At 33.9% G+C, this 27,525-nt stretch overlaps 1 protein-coding gene across 1 annotated transcript; it reads left to right on the forward strand.

Annotated features, from left to right (window-relative positions):
* Hmgcr (HMG Coenzyme A reductase) lies at positions 1 to 27,145 on the forward strand. Its single transcript, XM_026634867.2, has 2 exons — positions 1 to 224; positions 24,276 to 27,145. Exon 2 carries the CDS (start codon positions 24,308 to 24,310, stop codon positions 26,813 to 26,815), a length of 2,508 nt encoding a protein of 835 aa, XP_026490652.2. The 5' UTR covers positions 1 to 224; positions 24,276 to 24,307; the 3' UTR covers positions 26,816 to 27,145.
* The last annotated feature ends 380 nt before the right edge of the window (positions 27,146 to 27,525 follow it).

The raw sequence follows: 27,525 nt of genomic DNA on the forward strand, positions 1-27,525 counted from the left end.
CTTCAGACTGATTCTGAAAGAGGACTCGTTCTTTCTATTAGTGTTGATTAGTCTGTGAACGTCACTTCACATCAAAAATGTCGAAAAGTGTGTCAAAGCAATTTCATTTCACAATTTACGAATATTGAAGAGTTACTTCGCTCGCGAAATAAAACGTTCGCGTTCAAGAATCGAGTGCTTTTATAAATTTCCATCAAACACTTTGGAAGTAAATTAAATACCTGGTAAGTAAAGAAATTTCTTTTTTTCAAAAGTGAAATTTTCACGTAACACTGGCCATTTACGGTTAATTATCTTAGTCCATACTGTAAATATGCTACGAACTATGATTTAAAACTCGAACAACCATAATTTTTGGCGCGATTCAGTTATAATTTGTATTATTTTACGTTTTTTCAAAAATAATATCGTTCAACTATTCGTGGTAAACGCGATATCAATTTATAGCTCTATTGCGTATGTAAATAAATAAACTTGGTAGTGGATATCATTTATTGTTGGGCTAATTTATAATTTAATTTACCATGAATGTAAGTTAAAAGTGAAAATTAGTTGTCTATGCTGGTCCACTCTCTCCATTGGTGACCTTGATTTTTTGGCACACTTCGTTCAAGTACACGAGAAATCAACGCGTGTGCAAATATTTTTCTAAGCTCTTTTCGTCAGAATATTGTGTAATAAAGAAATCAATATATAAGTTTTTTTTAAATATTGTATGTATGAATCCTTAAATTAAACCAATATTCGTCTTTTTTTATTTTAATACAACATTTTTTTTCTGTTTTGTTATAACGCATATTTTGTAAATATATATGTTTTATTGCCACTACAATATTAAATAAAGTACTCGACACAACTTTATATTATCAAAATCAAAATCTAGAAAAGATATCAAAGTCATAAATATAGATTTTATTAGCAGAATATAGACTATTGCATGATTAGTAAATATATTTACTATAGTAATGTATATAAGTCAAAATAATTATTTAAATACATCCATTCTGTTATTAGTTACAGAATACTTCTGGTTCTTGTGTGACTTGTGGCTAATTCTATGGTTGGAGACAACCATTGAATGATCTGTATTCCAGACCAGTTGTCTGTCCAATCAGTCCAGAATGGTGTCTAAAGTTTAATTTCATTTCAATAAAATTATTTGACATTTTCTGTTTCTGGGTTACCAATGCAATAATTTGTTCAACAAACCAAGACACCTCTTTTTAGTGTCCCATCCACTTTCATTTAAATAATCTATCGCAAGTTGCCCAAAAACACATAAAGAAACAAGTTTACATATATTAAACTTGTTGATATATTTGTATGTAACTATATAATAATAAATTAAATTTAAAAATAATTACTGCATGATTGTTTTTAATAGAATCTCCTTGTTAAATTGGAAAATTAATTGTATAAACAAATAATGAACCAGCCCATCAATAAAGCAGGATATACACCGTCTTATTTATCCACTTGTAGAAAGTTTTATATCTGAAATTGTGACATAACATTGAGGAAATTATATATATATATATATATATACTTAATGCAATACATTATCTATATATTAGAATCAAAAATTTGTTATATAATATACTACTTATTTATTATTAAAGGAAAATTAAACTTATATAATTCACACAGCCATTGCATAAGATATTTTAAATTTGTCATAAAGGAACTGGGTGACTTGCTCATGTACTTTACTAGTGTTTTATTTATAAACTCTCATTTGCTTCAAGAAATATTATTATAATTATAAATTTGTTTTCGTTATAACAAATACTATATTTTTCCTTAAATTAAAGGGAGTCTTTGTTATGCTATTTTGTCTAAACTCTTCAACTAATCATCAGGATATTTTGCATATATTTTGTCAAAAGTACAGGAAAGAACTTTGGGGAAATGTGTTGAATTGTTAATTAACAACGTAGAGTTACATGTAAAACTAACACATTGGCACTATTAGAAATATTAACCTTACAAAATGCACCATTAATCTTGGGAACTAAGATAATTTATATATCGCACTACAAAACATTAAAAAAAGAAAACCTTGTTGTCTTGGTGTGCGTGACACCTACGTTTGACACTCACCAAACATCATATCTCATCATACTGCTTAACTAGTGTGCGTTTACTTTTTTCGACATGTTTGCATAATCTATCTAAATATATAAATAATTCCCTTGTGCCTGAAATAGCCTATACCAACCAAAAATGGACAAGAGAAAATAAACAAAATTTGACACCGAATTGGAGCGATATCATTGGTCGACAGCTTGAATAATCTGTGATATTCATTATGATAGAATGTCATTTTGAATTTCGAGGACGTCGTTATCGGAACTTTGAATGTAAAACTTAAATGGATATAAGTAGTTTAGTGGAATAGTGTTGTATTGTAAATAATATAACATTTTTTTTTTTTACATAAGCAGCCTGTAAATTTGCCCACTGCTGGGCTAAGGCCTCCTCTCCCTTTGAGGAGAAGGTTTTGGAGCATATTCCACCACGCTGCCCCAATGCGGGTTGGTGGAATACACATGTGACAGGATTTCGTTGAAATTAGACACATGCAGGTTTCCTCACGATGTTTTCCTTCACCGCCGAGCACGAGATGAATTATAAACACAAATTAAGCACATGAAAATTCAGCGGTGCCTGCCTGGGTTCGAACCCGAAATCATCGGTTAAGATGCACACATTCTAACCACTGGGCCATCTCGGCTCTCAATAATATAACACTATATTAATTTATACATTTGTTATGGTGGCACTACCTGTAAATAATAGAACATTTGCCAAGATAATTTTGAAATGTAATTTTGTTTTTTATTGTGACATTGTATCTACTGTTGGTTGTCCTACTGAAAATAAAATAAAGGTATTATAATTAAAAACTTTGTCATTATAGTGTACAATATGATGATGAATGAGGAATTTTCAACATATCACATTGAATACGTAAATCAAACTTTGTTCCAAGAATGCAATTGTTTTTAGTGGTACTTAATACCCTAAGACACTTCAACCTAGGTACCAGTAATATACATTAAGGCGAGTGGTGATTTTTTAGATATGTATATATATTATCCGGTTCATGGAATTGAATTATGTGTTTCTTCAAACAGTATATATTATGTATTTCAAAATGTTTCCTGTGGAAGATATTACGATACGAATCTGTATTCGTTCGACACAATGCGGCTGCACGGCTGGAATAATAATAGTTTGCGTCATACTTAAACTATGGTTATACCATAGACTAGATATTTTTTTAAGAATCCATTTATACCGCGTGTTCGAAATACGAATTTTATTATCTCATGTAAAGTCTTTAGAATCAAATATCAACGATGTTTGATCTAGTCCTTATAAGAATTTATTAAAGTACATTTTGTTATTTTATTTTTTGGTCCATAACGTGCTTCAGTGAACACGTTTATCTTAACCAATAATTATGGGTTCAAACCTAAGCATCAATGATTTTTCTTGATCCTTTTGACGATGAAGGAAAACTGTGCGGAAACTTACATGTGTCGGTTGAAAATTTGCCACATTGTAATCTGAAGTGTGGGATATGCTCCAAGCCTTATCTTTAAAGAAGACGATAGACCAGCAGTGGATTATTAACAAGCTGTTACTTAACAAAATTAACTTTCATTCACCATATAATATTAATTATACCTATCAAAAATATCGTGACCAGAATCGTAATGTTGTACTTAGTACTCTTTCAGCCCGTCTTTGATTTGAACAAAAGAGCCTGCGAATCTTCAACCTTATAGTTCACAAATAAATGGTTCTCAAAAGTAATTGTACAATAAACCCGAAACTTGGAAATTAAAAAAAATGACTATTAGAAAACAACTTTGTCGCTTTAAGGAGTTTTATCTGCCCCTATTGTGATCATGACTTCACCTTCGACCCCTGGAACAGCTGACGATTATCACTTAATTTAAAAGGTAGATGAATAAATGCATTAACATACTCGATTTGAGGCATTTTAACTTTGCCTCTAAGTATATATTTATATTTTAAATTCGTTTAAAAAAATTATATTTATTAAGTACAGGATCAAATCCAAATCAGTATCAGAATCAAAATATACTTAAATCAAGTGGCTCTTTCAAACACTTTGAATCCTCAAAGTACAAGGTTGACTTTAATATAAAGCTACCACTGTTTCGGATGTAAATTCTACCGAGAAAAACTAACAAAACTTAGTATTTACTCTTTTTCATCAATCCAAAATTTATATTGAGTTTGTTTGTTTCAACGCGCTAATCTAAGGATTTTATAGTCCGGTTTCAGACAGATGGACAGACGTGGCGGAGGTCTTTGTTTTAAAATATGAAATGATTGATTAAAAAAATATCTATATTTTTGTGCACCGATAAGCAAAGGTATGTCACTGTGCAGCCTATATCTCGTAAAACCGAAATACCTCTCACAATTTTTTTCATTGATCTCGAAATCTCAGCAACTAACACCTACAAACTTGAAATTTGGCAGATAGTTTCCTTATAGGGTGTAGGCATCCGCTAAGAACGGATTTTATGAAACTCCATCCCAAAGGACGTAAAACTGGGTTGGGATGTTTGTGTTTTATAAATTTCTCGCGGGTAAAACCGCAGGCTTAGAAATTTCATTTAAGTGATATTGATTATGGTGATTAGTTGAACAATGCTGTCTTCTTTCGAATGTCAAGTCAATGATGGAAAGGGAGAAATCGCCGTATAACTAAACGTTTCTAAGTAATATCCAGTCTGGAAATTATCTGATAACAATGATCAGTTGCAACGTTGCTGCGTGAAAGAAGGACAGATATACTTTCACATTTATAACATTAGAGAGGAATAAACAGATGGAAACCGTGTGGATGGAAAAAGCGCTGAATTGATACTGATTAATAATGATTTTCAAACATGATGATTAAGCATTGAAAGCGCAATAGTTTACAGGCCTAGCGATGTAAAAAGTCGCAACACAACTCCTAACACAAGTGATAAGATTAAAAGGAGGGGTAAATAGGAATATTAGTAATTCCTTAATTAATTTGGGTCATTGCTATTATTAATCATCAAAAAAAATTGATATATATATATAATACGTAGGATTGTGACTAGACCTGTTTCGGTCAAGATAAAAAGCATTGTATTCGCGAGTCTATACTATACTATTTGTCAATTACGTTAATTGCGAATTAAATCCATCACATTCCTTTAGATTCCTGAACGTTCCATTATAAGCGAAAAATTAGGTTCGCCTTAACCGAAAATTAACAGCAAAATCTCTAAGATTAGCCAAATGTATATCATTTATAATAGAGATGGGAAAAGCCCATAGGTCATGTAATGTAGGTGTTCACAGCTGTCCATATACATTAGCGTTGTAAGAAATATTAATACTAATCTTCCCTTACACCGTAAATGCACCACCAACCTTGAAAACAAAGATTGTCATCTCTTGTGCCTGTTAGACGGGCACACCCTTCAAACTGGAACACAGCAATACTACTTAACGCCTAACCTCACCCCTGACACGAGCGTGAAAGGCAGTTCGTTGTAATGTGAATTTGAAATTGTAGAATGACTCTTCCATCACACAATGTCAGATCAAATATGTCCAAAAACGATTACACGGCCAATTTTCTTAAATACAATGAACAAATTTAACTTGATGTTGTGTATGTATTTATATTTGGCACGTGTGAGTTCACACGTGTAGGAGTTCGTTATTTTAGCGCGGAGGGACACCTATTTCGAGATGATCAGAAGTGTTATGCTGTACATCGCTTCTGACTCGTGAAATGTCGAAACTTACTTACAGTTTTTTGTTTTTTTTTAATGTTGGTATTGGGTAAATGAGCCACCTGATGGTAAGTGGTCGCAATACATCGCCAATCCGCCACCAACCTTGGGATCTAAGATAAAGTGTTAAGTTCCTTGTGCCTGTAGTTACACACACTTTCTAACTGTTTAAAATAGTTCAGTTTGTCGGTAGAATATCTGGTAAGTACCTACCCAGATAGACTAGCACAAACTACCACCAAGTGAAAGTGTGTGTTCTTTAAATGTGACAATAATTACTAGTGTTCGTCCCGTGGTGGATTCAATTCGTTCATAATCATTATTAATTTGCACGTTTCGAACATTTTTTAATTTCCATTTTTAAATTGGTTACACTAACGCGTCGGTTGCTTTAACCAAACAAAAAAAAAGGAAATCAATGATAAACACGAAAAATATATATTGAACTGTGTTATCCCCGCCTTTATTTATATATAAATAAATAATGTCTATTTATTTTTTTAATTAGAAACGCCAACGCCAAAACTTACATAATTTAACAAAATCATAATGATACATTATATTGATATATAATATATCCGTAATTAGCATATACATAGTTCATGTCGCATATCAATAATATCATCGAGATCTACGTCGAGTATATCTAATTTGTTCGTTCAGGAATAACCCGTGATATCACAGTGAATGACTCAGCGTATCCCGCATCTTGAAATCACGGAAAGTCCCGACATCTTTAATAGGAATACTGACTGTGTAATTGACAACTTTAATAGCTTACGTTAAACTATAACACATTTGGATCCTGAGGTCATGATGTCAATTCTCGAGTCCAATAAAAAAATTAATCTGATTTTGCCGTTGAAAAAATCTCATTAGCCCAGAATTTGGAAGTTGAGTGCCCTTTCCTATGCTTAGGAAAGTACGGAAATCCTGATCCTGTGTTATCCCTTATCTCTCTTATCTGGTACAGATTTTGTGGGTAGGGGAAGATAACGAGAGTGCACTTCACAACTATGATATGTCCTCAGCAAATGTCGTAATTGCTGTAATGTCGGACTGTTCAGTCCGTAAGAAATGTTAGAAAAAATATGAATAATGTAATAATTTTCTATGTTCGATATTCAAACGAAAAAATGTCTTCACGGATTTGGATGAAATCTGACGTAACTGACTAATTTTTGAGCTTTTTGTTTGATATAGTAATGTTTACAAATATTTGAATGTATCGCGCAAGCAATCTTTCCTCTTGTCGACTTAAAGTAATAGCAATAAATCTCCACGCAATACTTACCGACTTTTAAAAGTACGAGTGTATTTAATTATTTTATTAGCGTTGGCTTCAGTTTAGTTTCAAATTGATAGTGTAAAGTTTCACTTGGTTATAAGGTTTTGAGCAATCTTATCTAAGTAGGTACCACCCACTCGTCATATTATATTGTACCGTCAAACAGTATTGTAACTTAGTATAGTAACAACACAGGACATAACATCTTAGTTTCCAAGGTTGATGGCGCATTGGTTTTATGAGGATTGATTAATATATTTTACAGTAGCAATGTTTATGAGCCCTCATGACCACTAACAGTAGTCACATATGACTGAAACATCTGACATTTCATCTTGGCAATAAGCAACATTAACATTATATCCTCTCGGATAATGGGTAAGTACCATCTGACAGCCAACTCAAGCACCGCGCGCTCATTGGTCTAATGAAATAGCGCGCGTTTTTAGGGCTTCCTGTTACAGACTTCCGTCCCGTTTCAAGAAGTTTGACTAATTGCAGGAAAGCGAGTGGAAAGATGTTACGCATCAAAAAGGCTTCGTTTCAATTTCTTTTGTACGACATTATATGTAAGAATAAATTCAAATAATTTTTAAAATCTTTTTTTTTTTTTTTTTTTTTTTTTTTTTTTTTTTTTTTTTTTTTTTTTTTTTAATTTGCAGAACATTCTAATGAAACGGCTCTCATTGCAGTGCTATTTTGTAAGAACTAACTTCGTTCACTTTTGAAATTATGCCTGTTTTTAACGTTAGTTCAGTGATGAAAATACGTGAATCTTAAACGTCTACGTTACTACGTTCCGCTGGTTCAAAGCCAAGGAAGCATTGAATTTCTATGCGTTTATTTATGTTTATAATTCATCTCGTTCTGGACTACGATTCGCTATAATAATAATAATAATAAACCATACTAAAACATTCAAATAAATTTAATAGAAATTTGTATGTCACATATATAGATTTCAAAAAAGCTTTTGATAGTGTCCCACATTCATGGTTAGTCCAAATTTTACAAACATATAAGATTCATCCTAATATTATTAAATTTTTGGAGGAGGCCATGTCTAATTGGAGAACCACAATAACTTTAACAACAAAAACATCTAAAATCTGTTGTGACGAAATCCATATTAGAAATGGCATCTTCCAGGGAGACTCTCTCAGTCCTTTGTGGTTTTGCCTCGCCCTAAATCCTCTATCTAGAATACTATCAGATTCTAAAATTGGATACCAATTAACACGTGACATAGCGGTTTCTCATTTAATGTACATGGATGACATAAAACTATTTAGTAAATCTGTGAAAGAAATGAAAGAAATGATAAAAATTACAGCGCAATTTAGTAAAGATATAAATATGAATTTTGGCTTAGATAAATGCAAAACTTTAACTATAAAGAAAGGAAAATTAATTGAGAAAAATTATGAAATAAGTGAGGAAATAAATATATCCGAGATGTTAGAAGGGGACTTATATAAATATTTGGGTATACTTCAAGCTAAGGATATTAATCACTCAAAATTAAAACAAGATCTTACCACAGAGTACATCAAAAGAGTAAACCAGCTGTGCAAAAAACATCTTTATTCGCGAAATCTCATAAGAGCAATAAATACTTTTGCTATTCCGGTCCTAACTTACTCCTTCGGGATAATCAAATGGTCTCAGACAGATATTAAGAAGTTAGAAATAAAAACTAGAGTCACGCTAACTAAACATAATTATCACCATCCGAAATCAGCTATAGAAAGATTAACGGTGAAAAGACAATTAGGAGGAAGAGGGGTAGTTGATTTAAAAATACTTTGGCAAAACCAAATCCATAATATTCAAAATTTTTTCTACAATAAAGCAAATACTAGTAAGATACATGCAGCTATAGTAGAAGTTGATGATAATTTCACACCGTTAAACCTAAAAAATAAGAATAAAGAGTTTAAAACTATCCAAGAACAAATAAATGAAAAAATTAAAGATTGGAGAAGAAAAGAACTACATGGTAGGCATATCCACGATCTAGAGCAAAATTTCATAGATTTAGATGCGTCAAATAAATGGTTACAAAAAGGTTACCTGTTCCCCGAAACAGAAGGCTTTCTAATTGCTATTCAAGACCAGGTTATCAATACAAGAAATTATAAAAAATATATACTTAAAGAATCAATAGAATCAGATTTTTGTCGAAAATGTCACAGAATGCCAGAAAATATACAACATATTACAGGAGCTTGCCCTACTCTAGTTCAAACAGATTACACCCATCGCCACAACCAAATAGTTCACTACATACATCAAAAACTTGCACACAAATATAACTTCACAAATACTCCACTAAAACCTTACTATGAATATCAACCCAACCCCGTTTTAGAAAATGAAGAAATAAAAATATATTATGATAGAGCAATTCTTACTGATAAAACGATTCATTACAATAGACCGGATATAACTTTAGTTAACAAATCATCTAAAATAGCTTACTTAATTGATGTTTCTGTTCCAAACACACATAACTTATTAAAAACTATTACGGAAAAGATCAATAAATATACAGAATTAAAAGAAGAAATAATTAGAATATGGAATTTAAATAAGGTTTTTATTGTCCCTATCGTGCTTTCCACTACCGGAGTCATACCTAAACACTTACACCAAAGTTTAAAAATTCTTGATTTACCACCTCTCACATACATCACCATGCAAAAAGCTGCTATTTTAAATACTTGTCGAATAGTACGTAAGTTTTTAGAATCTAATAATGAGCTGGCTGACTGACTGTACTGACTGACTTTTTCACTCCCCAGATACACTTGGTCATTGACCCGTGTGACTGGAATATTTGCCCCATTATTTGGGAGATAATTAGTCCAAAAAATATAATAATAATAATAATCATTTATTTCAGACCATAATTTACATAGATCCATATAGTGTTAGTAAAAATAAATATAGACTAAAGATCTTTTTACTTAGGGAGGAGTGACTCTAGGTTAAATTATTGGCACACGCCAATAACAAATAAAATCTAATTTGTTTATTTCTTTGCTATCTTTATTACATCAGTCATCTCACGCACACTAAGACATCTTATTAGCATGAGCGTCACGCCTATAAATTAGCGTCCAGGTGTGCGGTGTGCCTTCGTGATTGAATAGATCTATACGTCGTAACTCATTTTGAAAATGTTGATAACAGAGTCACGTTGATACACTTTTTAAATACATAACATAATCAGCCTGTAAATTTCCCACTACTGGGTTAAGGCCTCCTCTCCCGTTGAGGAGAAGTTATGGAGCATATTCCACCACGCTGCTCCAATGCGGGTTGGTGGAATACACATGTGGCAGAATTTCGTTGAAATTACACACATGCAGGTTTCCTCACGATGTTTACCTTCACCGCCGAGCACGAGATGAATTATAAACACAAATTAAGCAAATGAAAATTCAGTGGTGCTTTCCTGGGTTTGAACCCGAAATCATCGGTTAAGATGCACGCGTTCTAACCACTGGGCCATCTCGGCTCTTAAATACGTGTAGCCTTAATGTTATAATTTATATAGACCATATTCATATCACTTGGGATTTCACGATGTTCGATGCGATCCGAGTTCGTCCTCATAGAATATCTCCACAGTTGATGAATGTATGTAAATAAACTAAGTATATATTACTCCGTCGCAAAATATACAACATATTATGTACTTAATATTTTGTAATTAATTAACTATTAATTACACGTGCCTGTGTAAGGGCTTCGTCGCGTTGGCAACGATTTGTCTTTTTATAAATACGATTTTAATAAAGAATAATAAATTTATTTGTATAGAGCTTATTAGGCAAACATTGAAGTCAATATTACTTAGTGGTAGGTTTGGGTACCACCCACTTATAAAATATTCTACCGACAAATAGTAATAATTAGTGTTGTTGTGTGACTGTTTTAGGGGTGTGTTAGCCAGTGTAACTACAGACACAAGAGTCATAAGATCTTAGTTCCCAAGTGTGTCGCATTGGCGACGTTAAAGATAATTAAGTCTGTGATCGGCATTAACTACTTACAAAACAAACACAAAAACAAAAGTCTCATATTTTGTGTCTAATGACCAAGCAATGGCAACAGAATGAAATCAGTGTTTAATTAAACATCCGTTTAAAGTCTTTATAAGAGCCGAGATGGTTCAGTGGTTACAATATGTGACTTAACCGCTGATTTTGAGATGAATCCCGCGGCAAGCATCACTAAACTTTTATGTGTTTAATTGTCTTCATCTCGTGGTCGGTGACGAGAGGAAATCTGCACGTTGTAGATTCTCATTCGACAATCCGCATTGGAGCATCGTGATAGATAAACCTTTTCAAATAGGACAGGAGAACAGGCCCAGCAGTGAGATATTATCAAGTCTTTACTATACTTTTAAAAGTTTAAATGGTAAGGATATTAATTATTTCACGTTAAGGATTAACAAAGAAATTGATACTGCTATCAGTCTTCAAAGTTCATCGCTCCGATTAATCTCTTTTTTGTCTTCATCTTATGTGACGTTGACGAAGTACCCAACGAATATCTAGGATATTACCCAAATAAACTAGGCAAAGTCCCAAAGCGACGATTTTGTCAAAATAAGGAAATGACGTATGTACTCGATTCTACACTTGACCAATCATTGGCGATTGTCAATTGACGTTTTTGATCGATTATTTTCAACCAGTTGACAGATTTATTTGGAATGAAAAGTTCAAAATCGCTTCGACAGTTGTCGAATGCACATCGTCTAGATCCCATCATCTGTTTGCAAAATTACAAGTCATACGTCAAAGATAAAACGTTTTAATCATTATCGTGTTAACACGTTGAATTAGATCAATGTTACAAACATTAACCTAATTGTTTTGCTAAACAAGTCAATAATAAAGCGGTTTTGTTTATTCATTACATAATATTAGTTACTAACGGCGCTTATTTAAATACAATACATAAAAATGGCTATACTTAAAACTGGATTTTATTGTAAGGAAAACCCGACAGCACTGAACGGCTATGTGATAAGAATACATGCGAATACATAATAAAAAATGATTCATTTGAATAACAATGTGTGCCTGACAGCTCGTGTCAATTTACATAGTCTAAAAGATAAGTCACAAAGGTACGAGTTTCCTTATAATTACAGAGCCGAACATCGGTACGCGTCAGGTACCCGTTGATTGAGGAAAATTTTGTAGGGAAACAATCGTACTAATTTATATATGTTCTTGATTCCTGGTTCCCATTCCGATGCAACTTAGACTATTCTTTGCTAATATAAATTTCAGTTGAATCGTAGTTAAGGATTTATTCTACTGATTTATAGCGGCGAAGATACATTACCAATTCCGTTTCGATTCAACTTCGACAGAAGCGCAACTGGATCGTTGCTGTAGCAGAATAGCGGCAATTTGTTTGTAAGAGCCGCGTTTTTTTTTTATTTGGCTGGAGAAACATGATGTTTTGGCAAAAGGAGACCATCTTCTTCCAGCACCTGTCACTTTTAAGCATGACCTTTATCACGCTCGGCAGCGAGAGGTTTTCGCCGATAATGGCCACCAGAGAAGAGCGCTGGCACACTGTGTCAAAGTCTGGCGCGCCGTGTCTGAAGGCACAACACACTAATGGCAGGAGGGTGTCACCTCCTGCCTGGCTATTCCATGCAGGTCCTTACCAAAGCAGTAAGAAAACCCTGCCTATTGTCATGCATTTGGAAAATTTCTCCGTGATGTTTTCCTTGAGAACCAAGCGACCAATGTATTGTAAACACAAATCACAATATTTTTTAGTAGTGTACATCAATGTTTAAACTTCTCATTCTACCCACGCTATCATGACTCTAAGCTCAATAACTGACAGATCACTAACGAATTGAGCCTGTGCAAGTATAAAACTAAGGTATCACTATGACTATACTACGTGTATTGTGTGGTTTTCAGCAAAATAACAGCAAAAACGAACGATCTGATTTAATTTATTGTCCCGTATCGCTGAAATATCTCAAACATCGACCATGAAAAGAATTTACTTCAAACACATCTATACTAATATTAGAAATGTGAAACCGCTGAGCCAATGTAGAGGAAATTTAGTGTGAAGATGTCTGAGTCGCGGGCAAGGTTCACGGTTGATGTGTTGACATTGTAGTTGAAGGTTTATGTTCTATAGTTAGATTCATAAATTTCGCGCGGGTAAAACTGCGGGTTCAGCTAGTATTTCTATATCACGTGTGAGGTTTAATGTATGCTCAGATTCCATTTGCCGATAGCATCGACCTAAATCAGAATCTAATTGATTCACTTGATATGCCTGTTGGAATCATTTAATAAAAGACTTGGTGCAAAAAATATCTAGACGTTGTATTGTTTATATGAGTTGGTCTGTGCGCATGGATCTATTGATATCGAGACCTGGCTTCGAGATCAAGTCTAGTGTGTTAAATTTCTTTACTATATTTTTAGTAAAAGATATAACAGTTTTCTGGCACTTTATTTCTATTTCACTGACTATTATCTGGTTCACGACCGCGGTAAGAAGACCCGTGTAGACTGCTGATCCGTAATAATTAGAATTATTGATAACTCCGTCCGATAAATGTAATTATATGTACAAGATATATCGTAGACTTGCTTATACAGATAACAACAGTACTCGTTCTTTTTCTATTATTAGAGTGTTTGTAAATATAAAGACACTTACTTATATAAGAACTATTTGATGTCAAATAAAAATAGGTACTGTATAAATCAAGATTATATTTACTGGTTGAAGGGATTGTTTCAGTTTGTATTCTACCGCCAAACAGCAGTACTCAGTATTGTTGTGTTCCGGTTTGAAGGGTGAGTGAGCCAGTGTAACTACAGGCACAAGGGACGTAACATCTTAGTTCCCAAAATTGCTGGGGCATTGGAGATGTAAGGAATGGTTAATATTTCTTACAACGCCATTGTCTATGGACGTCGGTGACCACTTACCATCAGGTGGCCCATTTCCTCGTCCGCCTACCGATATCATAAAAAAAAACTTGCTGTATACAAAATTTCATCGAATTAGGTTCAGTGAATTAGCCTTTCCTTTCGCAATTATAATATTAATATAAATTGTGATAATTGTCACCATAGGCCAAACTTTTCGGTGTTGTGACTGCAAATTTACATATTTTTATGGCATTTTTGTATACCATGATTCTGAATTTGGCATGATATTAACCTTAATGTTGGATTCGTCTATCGCAGCTTTTGCTGAACGGTGTTTCTGTTAATTTAACAATCTGTTATTGTTTCACTACTGGGTAAAAGCGTCGTCAAATGTTGTCCAGAAAGTTCGGAGCGTCTTTTTTTTCACAGAGTGGAATCCTTCAGAAAAAGTGGAAAAATCGTGTTATGTGGTTGCCCTTGCTACCACAGTGCTAGCATAGGATTGAACCCGCAATCTTCGATAAAGATTCATGTGATCACTGGGCCATTACGGCTCAAAAGAATTTATACTTTCGTTAAATATCCCAGTACATCTTTACCTTGAAATATTATTAATTTCGTGTCAGACAATTTTGAACTTTATATAAACGTGATAAGATAATAAGATTTTAGAGATTAATGCAGTTCTCGTCACCGATAAACAGGTTTCGATAAAACAACCATAACTATGTGATTTCATTTTAAGGGCTGTCAACGTATCTTAATTTAAGCACATTTTTATAAAATCCCTACTTCTGAGTTATACAAAACGCGATATACATGTATATTTGATGATATTTGATGACCTCCGTAGTTGAGTAAGGTGTACCGGTTTTTATGGGTACGCCACTCCGAGGTCCCGGGTTCGATTCCCGGCCGAGTCGATGTAGAAAAAGTTCATTAATTTTCTATATTGTCTTGGGTCTGGGTGTTTGTGGTACCGTCGTTACTTCTGATTTTCCATAACACAAGTGCTTTAGCTACTTACATTGGGATCAGAGTAATGTATGTGATGTTGTCCAATATTTATTTATTATTATTATTTATATATATAATCTTTTTTTTTTGCGTCAATCACGTGAAAATTATCGGTATGAGACTCACGGACGCCAAATTTTTCGTACAGTGTATTCCTACCACAAGACGACAAAAGCCAAAAAACAACAAAGTTATCTGATCTTTATTATGGATTTGCGAAATTTCATAATTTGAATTTTGATGAAGCTGCTGTCGCAACTTTGGAAGTGAATTTTAAATGGATATAAGTAGTTAAGTGTAATAGTGTTGTATTATAAATAAAGATATATTAATGAAGAACTGTTAGTAGTGCACAATATAGCTCAGCTCAGCAAATCGCATGGAATATATCTGCATTGTTTCTTCCATGGGTATAGGCTTATTAATTTCTCAATGAAACGGACGGATAACATTTGGTTCATTATAAATATAGATATAAACGGAGAGACCATCACTAACGTAGTGTGACTTTCTGAAAGTGTTTTTACCTCTATTATGTGAATTTTTTTTAAGTACGTCTAACGGATGTGATGACTACTAATGACAAATTCGGTTCCCATAATTACTAGACCAAGCTATATGACCCTTTTATTAGACCGTGTTTTATATAAACCACTTAAATCTTTAATTAGTTGAACTAATATTTGCCTTTCGATGTAAGGAGTTTTCGAAGGTTGAAGTCGAAGAAGAAAAAATCACGTGGAAACTATTATTTCAATTTTAGAACATAAAAATACATAGCGGTTATATAGTTATGAAATGATTTATTGTTGTTATAACTTTGTTATTTACTTTGGAACCACGTGGAGATTTATCGCCTGGGCCAGTTCTAGCTTAAAACGGTAATGATACGTTTCCATTCAGATCCGACTTCGACTATTCCTCACTTAAATTAACCTCAGCTTAATCGTAATTGAAGACCAATTCTACTTATATCAGTATCAATTTGATCCCGACTAGTCCGGTCCAGCTTTGACTGAACCGTCACTGGATAAACCATTTATAGACTAGAAAAATGGCTCAACGATTGTTTCAATTCAATTGAATATAAACGGTTAATTTGTCGACTTGGGGCCCTAATAATCGAATTCAAATATATTTACTTGTTAAGTTTCCAAAATGGTAGAAATTAATTTAGTAGTGATAATTATCAATTACAAGTTTTCGTCTGATTGTGAATCTAGAGGGTAGGTGTATGTCACTTTCAGTACCCTTGAAAACTTATAAGGAAATTTTCAAAATGATCGAGTCAGCAGTTAAGATCTGAAAGCGTAACAAACAAACGCACTATCAAATTAGGAATTAGTTAGTATTTATTTGGTAATGCTTCCAATGCTTCCAACCATGTGAACTTATATCTAAATCTTCCATATTTTATGAAATAATCCTCTTATTTTAATCCAATATTATCTAATTTCATCGATACAGTTAGAAATAACTCCATATTGTACAAAAGTCCATATTTTTCGGCATTAACAGAATCCATAAGCATTATACAATGGTGATGATTTTGTATAATCCTAAATTTGGCACTAGCTGTTTTTATTTCGGCAGCTGGACCCTTATTGCGTGTTCATTGATCCCACTTATATATTAAATAAGCCGAGAAAGTATTAAATGGAACAAGTGGATCCCCACCGTTTATGGCTGAATGAAATGCGGTCAGATACCATGTGCCTAATTTGTGTTAAATGTCGTATTTGAAGGAAAACATCCTGAGGGCACATGTATTGGTTTGGATTTTGTTTCATGTGACTCTATCAACTCTCACTGGAACTGCATTTTTTTTACAAGTTAGGCGGACAGGCAAGTGGACCACCTGATGATTAGTGGTCACCACCGCCCATAGATATTGGCGCGTCAGTAATGTTAACCATTCCTTACTTTGACAATGCGCAGCCAACCTTGGGAACAAAGATGTTATGTCCCCTGTGCCTGTAATTACACTGGTTCACTCGCCCTCCAAACCGAAACACTACAGTTCTATGCAATTATGTTTAGCGGTAGTTACTAACCCAGATGATCTCGCACAAAGTTCTACCACCGAGATGGCATGGTAAATCTAATCCTGGAAGCCAAGCTGTGGGACTTATTCAATGACTCATTAAGGGACCCTTACTTACATTTATTTTTTCTGCTGTCTATATATTTTGTTGATCAACAATAAGTTTAAAATAAAATGAACATAAATACTTTAATTAAAACAGTCTCACGCATTCGCCGTCGTTTAAATTAGTTGACATGTTTGATTTAGTAGTTTTGCGTAATCCATATTTACATATAAATATCGTATCAATAATTATGACACATCTGATTTAGAATTATTGACCCACTGATCTAGGTTAAGGATTAACAAGGAAATTGCTACTACTATGCTAGTCTTCAAAATTTAATTGAGTTTGTTTCCTCAACCGATCAATCTCTTTCATCAACTCAACTCAACTCAATCTCTTTCGTGTCTTCTCCATCCTACGTGACATTGGCGAAATAATCCGTGCCCTGTCGGCGCAACTAAAAGCCATTGAACTAAGAATTGAATTGAATTGACCCACTGATCCTCGGCAGATGCAAAATTTCAAGATAAAAAGAATGTCACTACATATTTGAACAAATGGGTCACTTGATGAGAAGTGATTACCACCCATTGACATAGGCGCTGTAAGAAACCATTTCTTGTATCGGCAATGCGCCGCCAACCCTGGAAAATAAGATGTCATATTTCTTGTGCCTATAGTTACACTGGATCACTCACCTTTCAAACCGAAACAACAACTACGTATTGATGTTTGGTGGTAGATAGATAGATATGTTGTGTGGATGGTAACTATACCGCCTCGCACAAAGCCTTACCATCGAGGAAATAATGTTTTTAAATGAATGACAATAATAATAAATTTTGGTACTCGTTTTCATAGTAGTGAAATTTCGTTTTCATTTCCTATTCTATGATTTATTTCTTAATTTGAAATACTCCACAAAAATCAAAATTTAATAGGTCTGCGTGCGTTTTGTTTTTTCTATCGAAGTTACCATTATATTTGACATACACGAAGATAGCCGATAGTCTAATAGATAAAGCTAATTTAACCAACTATAATTGACATATTTAATTACGATTCCATTCGCATATCTTTAATCGTATACGAATGAATGAATCTTAAGAATCAGTTTCGGTATCATTATTTTAAAGAGTGACTTCGAGAAATATAAAAGTAGTAAACGCCCTAAAGGCGGGGAATGACACGCTAAGTGCATTTCAATATACAATTCTTAGCAAGAGGTTACAAGAACGTCAAACTAGTAAATACTTGGTCAAGGATAACAGCTTAAATGATGCTAAAGTTTTTAAAATGAGTCTCCAAAAGGCGAAGAGATTTGCTTGCGAAGTTTATTATAATTTTGAATATAATATATATATATAAAATAAACTTTTGTTTGATAAAATAACGACGGAATTTGATAAGCAAAATATATACTACATATGATATTTCATTTCACCGATTAGCAGGCTATGTCAAATCTTGCAATTGAAATTTCAACAAGATTCTCACGACCGATCGAGCTCGAATTGTTTGCACTTGTGGTCGCCGCTAACAATGCAATATAATTTATCTACTCTAACGATAAAGGAGATCTTTTTTGTAATGCCTAAATGAAGAAACTACTACCAAAATTCCGCAGACATTTTTGACTTTGCCGTTTCATACATTCAAATCATTTGTAAAGAATACATTGGTAAAGAAGGCATATTATTCGATATAAGATTATATAGATGATAAAAAAGCGTGGAGTTAATGCTTGTTGACTTCCAGGCAGGAGACATAACATACATATATAATTGTATTTAACTAACATGACTGTATTTTTATATGTTGAAAAAGAGTAACTACTGAGTTTCTTGCTGGTTCTTCTCGGTAGAATCTACATTCCGAACCGGTGGTAGCTTCACTTAATATAGTTTGTTAAATGACGATTCAAAAGTGCTTGTAAAAGCCTACTCGAATAAAGTATAATTTGATTTGATTTGATTTGAAACCAATTTAAATGAAAATTATACCAGGTTTTATTATTAAATGTTACTATACAAGTTTCAACCGCTTTAAATTGAGAAAATTATCGAGACATCCGTCAATTTCATGTTTTATAATTTACGCTGTTATCTTTTTCAAAATAGTCTCTTTAAACTAGTAACTAAATTAAAGTACTGTACGTAAATTATGAAGGTCCAGTTTATGTGGAACCGTGTTCAAAACGTATTTGCTAGTGGATTCTCCCAGTACTTGTCCAAACTTGATCGGCGACATTTGTAATAAGGAATTTGCATCAGAACTCATTTTATAAAGTATCGGGGTAGGCGTTATATATGCATGTATCCATACGACCAGTTTTGTTTCCCTGGGCTTCATTGACTAATTATTCTACTCTGATTTTACATTTCCAAGGGTGAGGGAGCCAGTTTATATCTCGTTTATAGAAAATAGTTATAATATCTTAAATTCCATGGTTGGTGATAAATTGTGACGATAACTTCCCATGAAGGAGTTCATTTTCCCGCCTGCTTTACAAAAGTAAAAAGATAAAATTTATTTTCGAAACACGAGACATAATGTAACTATAATTGAGATTTTTCTAAAAATATCTTTAGACTTTGGTCCAAGGACGGAAAAAGACATCACTAATTTGCTTAAACCAATAGACCTTTGGTCAGACCGTGGATAAATATTAACACAATGTTCTAAGTGCTGATGGGGACATCAAATATTGTCTACGTTTCAATATTGATACATTATTCATATTATTGATAACAATAAGTCAATACTATATGAGTTAACCATGTAAAACGCTGACTTGGATAAATTATATATTCCATCATGCCTCAAGATGGCTTAAGAATTCCGACTTTACATTTCCTCAATTGGATTGAATGGACTCTATAACAATTTAGATTTTTTCTATATCGTCTAAAATAACTTACACATGTATGATCCGAGATGGCCCAGTGGTTAGAACGCGTGCATCTTAACCGATGATTTCGAGTTCAAACCCAGGCAGGCACCACTGAATTTTCAAGTGCTTAATTTGTGTTTATAATTGATCACGTGCTCGGCGGTGAAGGAAAACATCGTGAGGAAACCTGCATGTGGCTTATTTCAACGAAATTCTGTCACATGTGTATTCCACCAACCCGCATTGGAGCAGCGTGGTGGAATATGCTCCATACCTTCTCCTCAAAGGGAGAGGAGGCCTTAGCCCAGCAGTGGGAAATTTACGGGCTGTTTATGTGTTATGTGTGTATATGATCAAACGGTAAAATATGAGGGCATCTGAGGACGGATACAGGAAGGGAGACTAATCTGACCTTCATTGGATCAGTTTCGATCTAAATTCTGATAAATGTATACGTAGACTACCTGTATTCATAGTGAACTGATGTCTAGTCTTTAACTCAACCTCTGAATTGTCTTAGTGATGGCCTTGAGAGTTATACTCAATTATAATGGCTTCTTGCATTGAAAAATCAAAACTCCATTAACGTAAAAGATAATATAGATAAAATATATGCCATGTTTAATCAGCATCTAAATTTATATATATTGTTTGAAAATATATAATAATATTTTCTTTTGCAACTTTTTTGTACGAAATATGAACCAGATTATTTTGAATTTCACTAAGCGGAAACTTTCTCTGTAATTTACGTATGAAGTTCGTATTTATTTTTATAATACTAGATACCCGTCTTGGCGTTGCACAGTTAGAACAATGAACGTTTTTTGAAGGGATTTTTAATTTTAATGAAGGTTTATTGAACGAATGATACAAGAAAAGCTGGTGGGGTTTTTTTTTTTTTGATTAGAAGCCGTCTAGTATGTCCACGTAGTCAACAACTCGCCAGTCCATTTTCATCACATTTGGATAAATGGTTAAGCACGCTTGTATAAAAACATTTATATTGTTCTTTCAAAAACCTGATAATGACCATGAAATAATATTTTTACAATAAAAAGTTAGATAAAATAAGATAGCTTACGACTTATTGACTTTGAACATGAAAGAGCTTTGAGTCGCATTTCAGAACTGGAAGTAAGTATTATTAATGCCCAAAAATCAGAAATAGAACTAGAACAAATTAAAACAATCCAGAAATGTGATGCGACTGGAAGGTTGTATCATGAGTTAGTTACACATGCCTCTGACCCCAATACCACCTTGCAGGAGTCTGAAGCTAATCATACCTATATGAATTCACATAATGAGATAAAAAAATACATAAAATTAAATAAATTCATTAAACAATCAAAAAAAAAAATTAGTAATACTTATAAATATCAATATATATACAAAATGAGAAAAGAACGGTCACATTTGATTAATAAAGTAAAATCATGTAATAATAAGTTGCAAAATAATAAATTGATATATGACAATAACATTGAACATCTGCAACTAGAAATTTCTAGCTTCCGGAGATCGTTAGAATTTGTGAATAAAAAATATGACTTGGCTCAAAAACAGATAGGGGAACATATACATGCAGCCAACAATCTTCTTGAGCTATGCACCTCGAACTTGGAAAAATTTGAATCCTTATCAAAGGAATCCACGTGTAACTGTTTGCATACTCAAGAAAATGAGTTGCCTCTGCTAATACTAATATTAACACCGTGTCTCCTAACTAACCTATCAAGTTGAGTCAATGTGCACCAGGGTTCCACAACCACAATAAACTGGGGTTAGAAATAAAAATAAATAAAAATGTTAAAAATGTTATAGTAGTATCTGACAAGTTAGGTCAGAGCTTTGGCTCAATACTAAAAAGTGAGATAAAAAATATATTCAACACATGCTCACCCTGGGCAACCTATCAGTACCAAATAAATAAGATAAGTTCTATGCATCTGGATTCCAATAATATAATTGTATTAATGCATGGAGACAGTTTATCTCTGAACAAAAATAATCTAATCATATAATCATAAAATATCTTTATATAAAATTATTATGTGAAATTCAAAATCAAAAGAAATTCAAATTTATAATTAGTACATTTCCATATTCACATACCTCGACAGATGCACAGAATTTACACATTTATGACTTAATTGTTTGTTTATACAATTTGACCCGACATTGTAGCAATGATTTTATGTTATTTGACATTAATAAATTCATATATAGATTTAAGTTGACAGAGGGTACTATGTACCTACCAATGAAATCCAGAAGACAAATTGGTAACCTAATTGCTTACAATATTAATAATTATTTTATGTCTAATGTTACCAAGGATCATATGTATAATTAAAATAATAATTTAATTTATATTAACACTGATAAAAGTAATTTAAATTGAATTCTAAGACAATAGAGGTAATCTCTGGCACAAGTATTATTAATACTAATATTAATTTACCTAATAGTAATTTATCCTTGGTTAAATTCCTAAATTTTAAAATTAGAAATAAACAAAATAATAATAATAGTAAACTTGTAAACCCGGTGCAACAAAACATTTAAGGAATGACAGGATATGATTTAGAAATTGAGTTATTCATAAACAGTAATGCCATCGATTTTTTATGTATAACAGAACATTGGCTTGTAACATTGGCTTGTAAATTATCAGTTTATGTTTAACTTCAGTGGTCACCAGATGGCTAGTATGTTCAGTAGAAAAAGCTATATGTGGTGGCTCATTAATACTTATTAACAAAAATCTAAAATTTAAAGAATGTAAGGATGTTGTGAGCCTTTCTATTGAGCAGACTATTGAAATAGCCTGTGCAGAGCTTGAGCATGTCATTGTTGTATGCGTATACAGACCTCCTAGCGGGTTATATGAAGCATTTGAGAAAATATTGGAAAGTGCATTATTGAAATTATCTGGATCAAGTAAATATATTTTTATTTGTAGTGACTTCAACATAAATTTATTAGAAAACTATAGCACAAGTATTAGATTCAGATCATTATTATATTCATATAACCTCATTAACTTATTCTTAGAGCCAACTAGAATCACTGAATCCACTGCAACATGTATTGACAACATATTTACCAACTGTGTACCTAATCATAAATGTATTATAAATATGTTAAGTTCTGATCATTGTGGACAGTTGGCTTCATTTAATTCGCAAATAAAAAATAATGCTAAGGATTTAAAACAGACATTTGTTCCAATCAATTTATAATATATATATATATATATATATATATATATATTTATTAAGCATTAGATGTTTTAGAATCAACAGAGTTCCTTGGTATGGTACACTAGACTCTAAGCTCCAATGGGGCCTCCATATAAATAAATTGGCGAATAGACTCAGCTCTGCAGCCTATGCGGTAAAAAAAATTAGACTTGACTGATGTGGATATGGCTCGCCTTGTGTACTTCAGTTATTTCCACAGTATAATGTCGTATGGCATCCTACTCTGGGGTAATGCAGCTGACATTAATACCATTTTTGTACTGCAGAAGAGGGCTATTCGTGCAATTTATAACCTGGGCCCAAAAGATTCGTTAAGAAGTAAATTTAAAGAAATTAAAATAATGACTGTCGCTTCTCAATTTGTTTTTGATAATGTTATGTATGTACGCAAAAACATAAATTACCCAGAAATTATGACGTACATTCTATTAACACTAGGAACAAGAATAAACTTGTTACTCCAAGTACCCGATTACACAGGGTTAGTAATTCTTTTTTGGGGCAATGTATACGTTTTTACAACAGGATCCCAGAAAACGTTCAAAATTATTCAATTATAAAATTCAAAAGAATCGTTAATGAGCGTTTGTGTGCTAAAGGATATTACAACACTAATGACTTTTTAGTTGACTGCACACCTTGGGAATGAAATGATCGCCTCCAGGCTGTTTCAAATAGCTAAAATATAATATTATTGTACATGCAACATGGAAAAAAAAAAAATCCCGCTGAGTTTCTTTCGCCGGTTCTTCTCAGGTTTGAGGTGTTAAATTCCGAACCGGTGGTAGATTTTTGACTATCAATAAGCAAGTGTAAACACTTCTATATTGAATAAAGATTTTTGACTTTGACTTATGACCTTTTGTCACTCATAAAAATTTACAATATTTCAAAATCTTACAATATGGTTGAATATTGAGACACGATATCTAACCCAAGGTTTTCTTTACAGGTATCAGCTGTGCGGCAGCTTAATCAGCTATAATGAAGGTGTGGGGTGCTCATGGCGAATTTTGCGCCAGGCATCAATGGGAGGTAATCGTAGCCACTTTGGCTCTATTGGCCTGTGCTGCTAGTGTGGAACGTCATGGCACAGGAACTCGAGCCGAACGATGCGCAGGCTGGGCTAGAGCTTGCCCTGGACTTGAAGCGGAGTACCAAGCAGCTGATGCTGTCATTATGACCTTCGTACGTTGTGCGGCTCTGCTCTACGCCTATTACCAAGTTTCAAATCTCCAGAAAATTGCTTCAAAATACCTTCTCATCATAGCTGGTGTTTTCTCAACATTTGCAAGTTTTATTTTCACATCAGCCCTTGCTAGTTTGTTCTGGAGTGAACTAGCCAGTATGAAAGATGCCCCGTTTTTATTTTTACTTGTCGCTGATGTTGCCAGAGGAGCGAGAATGGCGAAAGCCGGTTGGAGTGCCGGTGAAGATCAAGGCAAGAGGGTAGGGAAAGCTCTTTCACTACTCGGACCGACAGCGACGTTAGATACACTTCTAGCGGTCCTCCTCGTCGGTGTTGGTGGTTTATCTGGCGTCCCTAGATTGGAACATATGTGTACATTCGCCTGCTTGGCGTTATTAGTGGACTATTTGGTGTTTGTTACGTTTTATCCAGCTTGTTTATCACTGGTAGCAGATTTCGCTTCTGGGAGAAAAGAAATGGGAACAGACGGTCCGTTTTCTGAAACTGATTTAAAACCGAACCCAGTTGTGCAAAGAGTAAAAATGATTATGGCTGCTGGGCTACTTTGTGTCCACTTGACTAGCAGGTGGCCCTGGACTAGAGAGAACGGAATGATAGAAGGATCTTTGACTAACGATTTTAAGTCTGGATCTCACGAGAATGTTCTATTCCACTCCTATGTCAAATGGTTTTCAATGAGCGCCGACTACATAGTTATAGCGACCTTGCTGTGCGCCTTAATTATCAAATTCATCTTTTTTGAGGAACAAAAGAATTGGATTATTGATATGAATGATTTAACGGTTAAAGAAGTTGTAAAACGCAACACTAAACCAAAGTTTTCGGTTGGTGAAGATGTCAAATCTGACATGCAAACACAAACAGATGCCTTGCTCAATTGTGAAGAATCGGAATGGCCCCTACTTTCGCCTAGCTCTTCAGCCGCCAGGCTTAATTCTAAGAAGCGCCCAATGGCTGAATGCTTAGAAATATATCGGTCAGAAGGAGTCTGTACTTCTCTTAGCGACGAAGAAGTTGTAATGCTCGTTGAACAGTCTCATATACCTTTACATAGACTTGAAAATGTGTTAAACGATCCTCTACGAGGCGTCAGATTACGAAGGAGAGTTATATCCTCGAGATTCCAAACAGAAGCTGGCATAAAACAACTACCGTACCTAAATTATGATTACAGTAAAGTTTTGAATGCTTGCTGCGAAAACGTTATAGGATACGTCGGTATCCCGGTTGGATATGCTGGTCCGTTAGTTGTCGATGGTAAAGCGTATATGATCCCAATGGCTACAACTGAGGGCGCTTTAGTTGCGTCCACCAACAGAGGTGCAAAAGCCATTGGTACAAGAGGAGTTACTAGTGTTGTTGAAGATGTCGGTATGACGAGAGCGCCTGCTGTGAAATTGCCCAATGTCGTACGTGCACATGAATGCCGTCAATGGTTGGATAATAAAGATAACTACGCGATAATAAAAGAAGCATTTGATTCGACTTCAAGATTTGCTCGTCTTCAAGAAGTTCACGTAGGTGTTGATGGAGCAACCCTGTATTTAAGATTCAGAGCCACTACTGGTGATGCTATGGGTATGAATATGGTATCCAAGGGTGCGGAAAATGCACTGAAGTTACTTAAAAACTTCTTCCCTGATATGGAAGTGATCAGTCTTTCTGGTAACTATTGTTCTGATAAGAAAGCAGCCTCCATTAACTGGGTTAAAGGTAGAGGCAAAAGAGTCGTATGTGAAACTACAATCTCAGCGGAAAACCTAAAAAATATATTTAAAACTGATGCTAAAACAATGACTCGATGCAACAAAATAAAAAATCTCTCTGGATCGGCGTTAGCGGGCTCCATTGGTGGGAATAATGCCCACGCAGCGAATATGGTGACGGCTATCTTTATAGCAACGGGACAAGATCCGGCTCAAAACGTAACTAGCAGCAACTGTTCGACCAATATGGAAGTATGTGGTGAAAATAGAGATGATCTCTACATAACATGTACTATGCCGTCGCTGGAAGTGGGTACGGTTGGTGGTGGTACGGTTTTGACGGGACAAGGAGCGTGCTTACAAATCCTCGGCGTGAAAGGAGCTGGTGTACGTCCTGCTGAGAATTCGGCCAGATTAGCTTCTCTCATCTGCGCTACCGTTTTGGCTGGAGAATTGAGCTTGATGGCTGCCCTAGTCAATTCGGACTTAGTTAAATCACATATGCGTCACAACAGATCAACAGCGAATGTTGCAAACGTGGCTAATGATATGACTTTAAAGGTGCCGAAGTTATAACAGTGGTTACGTACACCAAGATATTGAAGATAGAGGAGAATAGCTTTCATCAAGAATGAGGTAAATGATTTAGTAATTACTTACGGAAAATTACCAAAAACCGTACACTGCCTTCTTTACAACGATTACTTGGATTATCGAACTAATAGTTCATAAAGTGTGTTAATTTATTAAAATATGTGTCGTATTACAATGAATATCATAAAATAATACAACATCCAGTGTGCACGAGGCTAAAATAAAATATCGGACTCAGAACTCTTCCCTGTGGAAACCCCGGTGATATAAACATAAACTCTGTAAATAATACTTCTTCCTATTTATAAATTCGTTACGAAAACAATATATTATTGTAAGTATAAATGAGTTTAATAAAGTATCGTAAATTATTATAAACGATGTACGATAAAGTCGAATGCATATTTAAAATCTAAATACGAGGAAGAAACTTGCTGTGAAATTGGAAGTTACTTTTTAAATCAAGTTTATTTAACTAGTTATAACAACTATACGCATTATTGTATAAGATATTAAAATGTACATTCGTGTGCAGTTTCGTAATGTTTACATTATAAACAATGTCTACATAAATAACATGCGAAGAATATAAATGATCTTGTATTGCAAAAAGTAATATTGATTTGGAAATGTCAAGGACATTGACGGGGTTGTGGAATATAGTTACGACCTTCATGTGACACGTCTGAAGA

This window comes from Vanessa tameamea, chromosome 28, assembly GCF_037043105.1.
Source record: "Vanessa tameamea isolate UH-Manoa-2023 chromosome 28, ilVanTame1 primary haplotype, whole genome shotgun sequence".
Lineage (NCBI taxonomy): Eukaryota > Metazoa > Arthropoda > Insecta > Lepidoptera > Nymphalidae > Vanessa > Vanessa tameamea.